Here is a 10,752-nt window from a genome sequence, read left to right as displayed (position 1 = left end):
CTTCTATTTGCTCCATTTCTCTCAAACAGCACGGAGCCTCTATCAACAATAACTTCCCCCAAATCTCTCCCCGTTCACACAGTCAAGTTCCACTCACAGATTCTCTTAACTTTTCTTGCCTCCTCCAAAATAATTATTTGTAAGTCCGTCCCTTTCAGTTCACCGGCCGCTTTTGTTTACCTGTTTGGGTTTTGTCGTCTGGAGGTCTCATCCGTTATCCCAGCTGAAAGTAATTTTGTGCCTCGATATTTCTGCTTGTTCTTGAGTTCCATCAACACCTTGTCTCTTCTTACGTTTGCATTACAAACAAGTCTCTTTTTTTTCCACCCATGCAGTTTTAAAAACTCCGGCGGCTGCGGCTTTGCAAAGTCATGGCAGCCATGTTTGCTCCGTCGTCAGTCTCTGCTTCTGGGGCGTTTTCTGGACACCCCCCGCGTTGCCGATTGTGGGGGGGGGGAAATAAAGCCCCTTGCTCCAGCAGTCCATTCCAGGTCCGCTGGTCGGGGTTCCCCGGCAACCGGAGCCCCCGAAAGAAGACTGACGCGTTCGGGCGGCTCAGCGTTCGCTAGAGCACGTCCGTCGTCGCGCCATACCGGAAGTGCTCTCGTTGTTAAGTATTGACATCATAACTGCAGCCATTTGTGTGAATGCTTGATACCAATAGATATGTACTATGGAAATCAATATTGCTGCAGACTTGTCACCTTATTGACATGAGAAGATACTTTAGAAAGACACAAGTTACACAACTGAGATTCTTTTAGAAAGACATAATTACACAACTGAGATTCTTCTAGCCAGGGTTGATTTTTATCTTTTAATAACACATTGGTTACCTAATCAGATTATTTCTCGGTTAAACAAATGTGTAAAGTGTTGTAGTGTTCCTAATGTGTAAAACAGTAGACACCGGGAATATAATCCAGATATTTATGCACATCCGTGCCAGTTCCTTCCTGGCTATAGGGATGGGTATGAACTGCAAAACGAACTAAATTTTTACTCGAACTGGGCCAGTTTATGGTTCATTTTGACCCAGTTCATTTGGTTGCACCACTCCCGAACCAACAATGAACCACCATTTTTTTCACGAAGATTCATTTTTCAGGTGGTTCATTAGAGCAGTTGGTTGGCCAAACAGGCCAGACAGCCTGGTGACAATTCAATCTATTCCTAGGCAGCACTGGGGGTGGACTTGTGGAGAGCCCTAGAAACACCCATAGTAGTTGTTCATAGCTTTGTTGACAGCTCTGGCAGCCAATCACAGAGCTCCCATTCTGCTCTATGGGAGCAGGTTGTATATATACCACACCCTGACTCAGCTGTTTTCACAGGAAGAGAGACGAGAGGAGATAGATGTCAAGTGAGAGTGAGTTAGGAGAAGAATTGCTGCTGGCTGATTCAAGGGGAAGCCTTGAGGCTTTCTCCACACAGTGGGACAATTTTTTAAACACCTCTCTCAGCTGGGAAGGTGTTCCTTGCTGTGGTTTCAAAGACCTGAGCCACACACTTACTAGAATCTCTCTGCCAGTGCCAGATGGGGAGGGCAAACTCTTTGGGTTTCCTTTTCTTATCTTTTAACCCTCTTGCTCTGGAGGGACCACCTGAGCCAGCCTCTCTCTGCCACTGCATGGTGGGGGGGCAAGCTCTTTTTTTCTTTTAAAACAACAACACCCCTTGCTGGGGTCTCCTTTACTTTTATTTATTAAAGAACACCATTCAATACACTTCTTACACTGCGGCTCTGATTTCCCCAAAGAGCACTTTCCTGGTTGCACCTGCTTTGGGGGGCTGTAACTCACCCCCCCAAAATCCATTCCTCACCAAACTTGGAGGGCAGGTAGAGGAGAGTCAGCTGGAGACTTGCTGCAAGTTTGGCATCTCTACCCCACAGGGAAGCCATTGTATCATGTCATTTATTTTATTTATTTCTTTATTTTTAGATTTATATCCCGCCCTCCCCAAAGGCTCAGGGCGGCTTACAAAGAGGCATAAATGCCAGGTTAAAACAATAAAACAGTATAAAGAACAGTAAAAGAATACAATATAATACGATTCACTAAAATATCGGTGCTCCAAAGGTAACTTAGATCGTGAATTCCAAGATGGGGTTCTGGAGTAATTTATACCAGAACAACAGCAATATACATCTCAGCAGCACTGTCATCCACCAGGAACGTCTCGCACCCCCGATGATACCCGCTCAAGCTGTGGTAAAAGTGCGATGATGGAGGAAGCGGTGATGGAATAGTGGTGGCAGAGGCTCCTACTCAAAAGCCTGGCGGAAGAGCTCCGTTTTACAGGCCCTGCAGAACTTCACAAGGTCCCGCAGGGCCCGGATCTCTTCTGGGAGTTCGTTACACCAGGTAGGAGCCGCCACCGAAAACGCCCTGGCCCTGGTGACAGCAAATTTGATGTTCCTGGGGCCTGGAATGTCTAGGAGATTTTGACTCCCCAACCGTAGTGCCCTTGGGGGAACATGCGGGGAAAGGCGGTCCCTTAGGTAAGCCGGACCCTGGCCATATAGGGCTTTAAAGGTAAGAACCAGCACTTTGAAGCTAATCTGGTACGCCATTGGCAGCCAGTGCAGCGCTTTCAGCACAGGCCGGATGTGATCCCGTCTAGGGAGACCCATCAGCAGCCTAGCTGCAGCATTCTGCACTAGCTGCAGCTTCCGAATTTGCGACAAAGGCAGCCCCATGTAGAGAGCGTTACAGTACTCTAACCTCGAGGTGACCTTCGCATGGATCACTGTCGCCAGGTCATCACGATTGAGGAAAGGGACCAACTGCCGCGTCAGCTGAAGATGGTAAAAGGCCAACTTGGCAGTGGCTGCCACCTGGGCCTCCATCATTAAAGAGGAGTCCAGGAGCACATCCAAATTCCTAACCTCCAACGCTGGTACCAAAGGCACCCCATCGAAGGTCGGGAGAGGGAGCCCCAACCCCGAACCAATCCGACTCAGACCCAGGACCTCCGTCTTTGCTCTTTAGTTTCAGCCAACTCAGTCTGAGCCAACCAGCCACGGCCTGTAATGCCCGATGCAGGTCATCTGAGGTGGAGTCTGACCGGCCGCCCAACATCAGATAGAGCTGGGTGTCATCTGCATATTGATGACACCCAAGCCCACGACTCCGGGCGATCTGGGCAAGAGGGCACATGTAGATGTTAAACAACATCGGGGACAGCACCCTACATTCAAGAGGCCGCCTCTGGGACCGCTGATCCCGTCACCACCGTTTGTCCTCGACCTTGGAGAAAAGAGGCAAACCATTGAAGGGCAAGCCCCTGAATTCCCATGTCGGCGAGGTGGTGGGCTAGCAACTGGTGGTCGACCATGTCGAACGCGGCTGACAGATCTAACAACACCAGTGCCGCCACACCGCCACGATCCAGATGCCTATGGAGGTTGTCAGTCAGAGCGACCAGTACCATCCCCGTCCCATGACCAGGGCGAAAGCCGGATTGGAAGGGATCGTGGACAGAAGCGTCATCCAGAAAGCCCTGTAGCAACAAGAGGGACTTGTTGACAATGTCCCGCAGGGCACCTCGAAACCCCTTGCAACCCGCTTTAATGAGCAAGGAGGGGCACGGATCAAGGTTGCATGTGGTTGGGTGCACAAATACAAGCAATCTGTCAACTTCCTCCAGGCTGAGTGAGCTAAAATTCACTAAACCCGACACCAAAGACGTGCAAGGGGCCTCAAGTTCGCTCACTGTATCAATTGTGGTGGGGAGGTCACGGCAGAGCGCCTTTCCCTGCAAAATAGCTTGCAAAAGCCTCACAGCCGATGTCCAGTTCCCTAACATTTTGCCTGCCCCGTGGCAGAGCTGTCAAAGACCGAATCGTACTAAATAATTGGGCCGGGCTTGAGCTAGCAGATGCAATCATGGTCGCATAGAAATCTCTCTTTGCGGCCTTGACTGCCATCTCATAGGATCTCATAAGCGTTCTATAGGGTGTTCTTGAAGCCTCGTCGCGAGCACAGCGCTGTCTCTCTAGTCTCAGTTCTCGCTTCAGCTGACACAGCTCCTGTATATACCAGGGCGCCCGCCTAGAACGAGTGCGAAGAGGATGCCTGGGAGCGATCTCGTCGATGGCTGAGGAGAGCCGGTCATGCTAGTCCTCAACCAGCTCATCCAACGAACCGCCAGGGGGCCTCAGATCCCGCAAAGCCATCTGGAGCTGCATAGGGTCCATTTGGCAGCACGGGCGAGCAAAAATCCGCTCGCCGCCTAAACAGGGTCAGGGTGGAACATTCAGACGGGCCTTCAGGGCCTGGTGGTCCAACCATGGCACTGCCTCCGCCACCATCACTCCAGCCGCGAAGATCAAATCGAGCATGTGACCGGCCCGGTGCGTGGGGGCTGTAACGAGAGAGTCCCAGTGCCGCCATGGACAACACTAGCCCGGCTGAAGGCCACATCCTCGGCATGGACGTTGAAATCACCCAAGACAATCAGCCTAGGGTGCTCCAACGCGCAGCCTGATACGGCATCCAGCAGGGACAGCAGGCTGTTGGCCAGTGCGTTAGGCAGTCAGTACACCAACCAAATCGCCAAACTCTCCTCAGCCTCCAGCATCACGCCAACACACTCTGCACTCCACAGCCGGGAGTAAGGAGTAAGCCTCTCGAATGAAAATAGCCACTCCTCCCTCCCGCCCCCTAGTCCGTGATTGGTGAAGGACCAAGAAACCAGGTGGGGCAAGCTGGGCGAGTTGAACTTCACGAACCACAAACCAGTTCGTTAAACTGAAAGGTTTGTGGTTCGTGAACCCCAATGAACCATGAACTCCCACGGACCACCATTTTTTCGTTTCTGCCCATCCCTACCTAGCTGTGACAGATAGGGCTTTCAGAGCAGGTGAACTATTATAGAAATTCCAATTCATGAGCTGATCCTATCTCTTGGATCTCTTCCAGTATTTTGAAGAATTTTGTGACATTTGTACTTCTTTGGTTATTGCTCTCACTGTCTTTAATGCTTCCATGCATCAGGCCTGATTGAGATACAGGTGTGCATTCAAGAAGGCCAGTGCATCTAGTTAGCTTTCCTATATACTCAAATATCTTAAAATATATAAAAGCTTAGTTCATTCTTGCTACTTTCTATCATAACATAAAATATTTACAATAGTTTTATGTATGAAAAAAATTATAAATCAGTATCTGTAGGCTTCCCCCGCACACACATCTTTGAACTATATCTTCACTTCTTGTTCTTGCCATTCTCAGATGTTTCTTGCACCTGGCCTCAGACACATTATGTCTGTTGATATTACTCTGATATTGTTATTAATCTATTTCTAATATCTGAAAGGCTGAAAGGCTATATTAGTCTGGTATTCCTTTGTTCCTTGCTCCTCTCCATAACTGTATGACAGTTCTGTTCTGGATCTTTGGACTCCCTGTTTGTCATGGCTCTGTGTATAGCTGAGAAACTAGGCCAGCTCTGCTTAATGCTAGCAACTATTCCCCTGTATTTTTGACCATATCCATGACATGCTGCATTTATGTGTAAATAATAGATTGTGAAAAGCAAATAGCAAGATTGGAAAGGTGATTAAAAACATTTGCTTGTCTTTGTTTCACACCTAAAGCTACACTTACTGGTGGACTCCAGGTGTATTAAAACACTTGCCACTGCCTTATGATGAAGGTAAGTGCTTTTTGTTATAATTTTTTTCATTTTAAGATTACTACACCAAACTGTTGATATAATTGCACAATTTTTTAAAATATTAACATACCTATGATCATATGTATGGTGAATAAAACCAGTATGTTGAAGAAGATATCGATAATGTGTATGATGGATTTTAAATAGATTTTCTTGTCGAAAGGTTAGTTAGAGGCTTGTGTAAAACACTTAAATACTTAAATCCATATAGCCATTATTTTATAGAAAATTAGTTGCTGTACTTTTTTAATCCATGTATGGTATTTAGGGTATGTAATAACTCTCTCATCTGTGGAATTAGTAAAGGAAAAATCTATGACGTTACAGCAGTCATGAGGTAATATGAGCTATAATATATGTACTGGATGCTCATTTCAAAGACAGGAGAAATTTTGAAAAGGTAGCTGTTGGAAAAATCATTCTCTAAAACCTGAAGAGGCACATTCCTTTCCAAATATGTATGGTGATTAAGGCTTAACAGTATAGACACTGTGTCTGTGTCCATCCTTCATGCCTTAGCACAAGTGATCCCACTAGACAGGAGTTTTAGCTTAAAGAGTTGGTTCCCATGCACTCCTCCTTTGTTCATAACTATAAGTAGGCAGTACTGATGCACTCACTTAAACATATCTGTTCAGAAAAACTGGCTATTGTGCTTGGTGCTTGAAGTCAGTAGAGTTCACATACAGCCTTTTTAAAAATGGAATTGATTTCTAATGCTATATTTGTACCATCCCTGGTTGAGCACAACCTGCCACCATCCCTTAGACTATAACTACACATAATGTTTTTCTGATATGTCTTCAGGTAAGGTAACAAATGTGTTCTGGGAGTGCTGTCTTTCCCAGGCACACAGAGACTCAATTTGTAGCAGCACAATGGGAAGTGGAGGCTTAAACCTCTCCTCCAGATTGCCATTTACCTGAGCTGGAATGTATTCAGGAAGCCAATATGGGGTTGAGGGGGAGGAGAGGCAGGTAGCCATATGGGTACGTGTGCAGCCCTGAATAAGGCAGTTGGTTAGTGGATCCCCTTGCGTCACACTGGTGGTAAAGAAGAGTGCTGCTTGTTATTTTCTACCTGCCTTCTTTCTGTTTCTTAACTACCTGTGAAGATCTTTTAAAGGTAAACTTAATTCAAGGGATTCTATATGCATAATATCTTAATTGCATATTTTAGTGACATATAGCTACAGTAAAAGCTTTGTAATCCAGCAGTGGACTATCTGGAAAATTTGATTAACTGGCATTGCCCAGAGGGCATGCTTCTTTCCCCTTCCAGCCACCACACCCCCTGTCTTCAGGTATGCGAACACCCCACTCCTGCCTCTCCAGCTAGCCAGCTTGATGCCTCTGGCTGTTGCTGGTCTTCTTCATCCGAAGACAGAAGCCCAATCACGGTGCCAAGGATGTTACAGATAGAACGTTTCGACTGAACGTCTTTTTCACTGCCATGCACAGTGACCAGGATCAAAACATTTGCTATCCGAATACAATGTTGTAAATTTGTGAGAGCTGCTCTCAGCCAGTATAGAAAACTTGTACCTTTCATGGAAACATGAAGTAAAGAATAGTACTACAAACTGATGGTTGAAAAAGACGTTCAGTCGAAACGTTCTATCTGTAACATCCTTGGCACCGTGATTGGGCTTCTGTCTTCGGATGAAGTTCACCTATTAAAATCAAGTAGAAATCAGCAAGACTCATTAATGTGCCTTCAATAGTATGAACTTGTACAGTAATTCTTTCTTGTGTTATTGACTTTACAATTACTGGGTCCATTTGTGTTATTTTGTTGCTGGTCTTCTGACAGCCTACACTGTCATCCTCAGGTGCCTCCTTCCTGCTCAGTCTGCCTCCCTACCACCACCAAACAGCTTTGGACAGTCAGCGCTGCCAGCTGAAGTCATCCTTGGGAGCCTCTTTCCGTGTTTGCCTCAAGCTGCTAGAAGAGCTTCCAGAGGTCTTCCAGGCAGTTTGCCAGCTCATTGGCTGGGGGGGTGGGTGTCAGGTGTAGGGGCTGTTACTATTGTATTCCCAAGGGTGTGAGATTTTGGTAATTTGTGGCAGGTCAGAGCAATAAGCCTGAATATCTATAACATTTGATTAACCAGCAATCCCCATTCCTGATTAGTGCCAAATAATAAATCTTTGTCTAAAGAATCTCTTACTAGGTTTTGTCTTTTGTAGTGACATGTGCTGAAAACAGAAGGAAGCTAATGGTGAAAAAATTTCATAAATCTGATGAAGAAATTGATATTCATAATGAATTTTTTCGACCTTATGAACTCAGCAGTTTTGATGACACCTTTTGCTTGGCAATGACAAATTCTATACGGTATTTCTGCTTTTTAAATTAAATTGTAGCACTAACAGCTATTTATTTCAAAAGTAAATTTTTATTGAAATATCAAGAGTTTTCTCAAGTGACAGATTCCATCTATAGCCTTAAAATGGCATCTCTTCAGGAGAGAATGTGTTCTTAGAATTTGCTGTCTCTTCTAAGAACTAAGAAGTGTGCTGCTTTCTAAAGAGCATGCTAGTAGTATGCTTTTAGTTAAATTGTCCAGGGACAATGAGATGTGCAGAATTTCTAATACAATGGGTCTAAGAGCAACGTAAGAATGTATAATCCAGCTCTTTGGAGGAACTGCTGCCTCAGGAATGTACATGAAGGGTCACCTATTCATCTGACTTGGCTGTAAGGCTGTGAGTCTGACATCACTGATTCATTTGAAAGTCAGCAGGTGAAGTAGCAAGCATGCTTGACTTTGACTGGGGAGAGTTCAAATCCCTGCTAAGCCACAAAGAGTGACTCTGAGATAGAAAATCACAGTCTTAGCCTAATTTACCACACAGGATTGTTGTGAGGACAAAAAGGATGAAGGAATATGCCCCCTCTCCAGGCTTCCTGGAGGGAAGGAGGGAATAAAAATGTAATAAATGGTGAGAAAGAGAAGCAAATGTTTATGTAAAGGTAAAAAATAACTCTTTTGAGATGGTGAACCCAGGCAATATATAGTGGGGGCTTTTTATCAGCGATGAGTCCAGTATAGCAATTCCAGATTTCAGTGGGGGGGGGGATCACTTTGCCAGGTATATTTAGTATCATTTTAATGTATTTTAAATCTTAACTCTCAGAATTTATTTAAATCTTGAATCAAGTGCTGCAAAGGTGCTTTTGAAAATTTTATTAACTTGTATGATTTGACCTGTTTGCATTTTGCGTGGGGGGGGAGTGTAAATTGCATCTGAAATAATTATGTGGTCTAGCCTGAGAAGAAAATATTTCATAAAGTATTTCTGCTTATTGTGTTTTATTTATTGATTCTTCCCCCATTCCCTTTTTCTTCAGAGATTTTATGCCCAAGAATGTTGGCATTGATCCTAGCCCATTTACTGTACGTAAACCTGATGAAACTGGAAAATCTGTGTTGGGGTAAGAAAATCAATACTTTCATTACAGCCTCATTTAATTATGAATTATGAAGCACCTATTGTACTAGGAAATCTGTAGTGCATCATTCTAAAAAAAAAAAGAACACAAAACAACATGGAGAATTCTGAGTTCTCCAGAGCTTTGCATCAGGCTAAATGTTAAGGCCTTCTGTCTGCATCATGTGTAGAATGCTAGGCTGATCTGAACAGAATGTCGTGCTGGATGGGTGTGGTACCAGGTTGCACTTTAGGCCTGGAAAGAAGAAGGGAGAATGGCAGCCTGCAATAAAAAACATGAGAACAAATAGTTCATCGTGACTGCGCAGTCGCAGGCCAGCCACGGAAAAGATTTCCAAGCTTTCTAATAGACTGGGAGTGCCCCTCCTCCCTCTGGCGCTTTCCCGCCAAAACGCTCAGATGACCAGGAGGAGGGGCGCTACTCCCTCAATTCTCTTTTTGCGGCCGTGGAGAGAGGCTCTCCACGGCTGTTCTCTGTGTTTTTCCTCACCTCAGTTTTGAGGCTGAGGAGATTTTTTTTCTCAACAGTTTTTATTCTAGTGAACAATGAAATACGTCTAAAGAAGAATTTTTAATGGATTTCCACTGTGTCATTATGACTAAAAATGGTGCTGATAGCCATTCTCTGTGCCTTGGCTGCCTAGGGGTTCACACAGCAGAGCTGCCTGCTCTTGCTGTCACCAGTTTACCCTGAAGGCATGTGTGGAAAGAGCTGGACTCAGAAGAGTCAGGGTCACTTCTGGTACGGCACGCAATGGATGGCTTGTGGGAACTCCTGTGCCGTCCGATCCCCCTTCGCCTTTTTTGGAGCCCCCCCCCCGTGAGGGATGGGCTCCACCGGTCCTCCCGGAGAGAGAACCGGCGCAGAGGGCTTGTTTCGACCCCTCCCTCACTTGGCAATGCGGGGGGGGGGGGATCGCTACCGCCCTGAAGCAGGAGCATCGGGAGGAGCTGCAGCCTTCCATTTTTTTAAATCTTTGTTTGGATTACAATACTACAGCAACACAGCAGGGAAAATAACCCTTCCTGGACTTATAAAATATTGCAAGTTGTGAGTACGCTCGGTTTCCATTCTTATAGAAGAGACGACTCTTTACAAACCTACCCCATATTTCTGTACCCAAAAATGGTAAAGATTAGCGGCCAGAGAAGGAATGAGGGAGATATTAGTGTGAAAGTTGTTTTTTTTTCTTTTGTGGGGTTAAAAACTTTGTGGGAAAGGACTTACAACCATGTATGATACCTCAGATTGTTGCTAAAAACTGAGTTATTCTAATTGAAATTAACCGTGTAATTAAAATGGCGCCGGCAGAGGGATTGGAGGAAGAGCAGATTGATGATAATATGCAAGTGGGAGAATTAACTGTGGAACAATTTTTGAAGTTATCGAGAGATGGAATACAAAAAGGTTTCGAGATTGCTTGTGCCAATTTATTTGAAAAACCACAGAGTGTACAGCCGGCTATGGATAATGAGGAGGAATTGGTGCATGAAACACAGAGTGCTGTGGAACAACAGGCTTGTTATGTTAAGGAGTCACTTGTTGATATCCAACCTGCAGTAACTATAGAAGCAGAAAAGAATACTATGAGAAAGGCCAATGTAAAGACAAAGC

General features: G+C 45.2%; 1 protein-coding gene across 1 annotated transcript in view; it reads left to right on the top strand.

Annotated features, from left to right (window-relative positions):
• FIG4 (FIG4 phosphoinositide 5-phosphatase) overlaps positions 1-10,752 on the top strand; it is an 87,973-nt gene that overhangs the window by 75,246 nt on the left and 1,975 nt on the right. Inside the window, exons 11-13 of the mRNA XM_015428341.1 lie at positions 5,603-5,661; positions 7,872-8,019; positions 9,037-9,120. Of these exons, the coding sequence (XP_015283827.1) occupies positions 5,603-5,661; positions 7,872-8,019; positions 9,037-9,120 (291 nt within the window). The remainder of the gene's footprint in view (positions 1-5,602; positions 5,662-7,871; positions 8,020-9,036; positions 9,121-10,752) is intronic.

Source organism: Gekko japonicus, unplaced genomic scaffold (genome assembly GCF_001447785.1).
Source record: "Gekko japonicus isolate JY-2015 unplaced genomic scaffold, Gekko_japonicus_V1.1 scaffold4356, whole genome shotgun sequence".
NCBI classification, from domain to species: domain Eukaryota; kingdom Metazoa; phylum Chordata; class Lepidosauria; order Squamata; family Gekkonidae; genus Gekko; species Gekko japonicus.
Note: the sequence above shows the minus strand (reverse complement) of the source record. Positions and strands in the feature narration are given on the sequence as shown.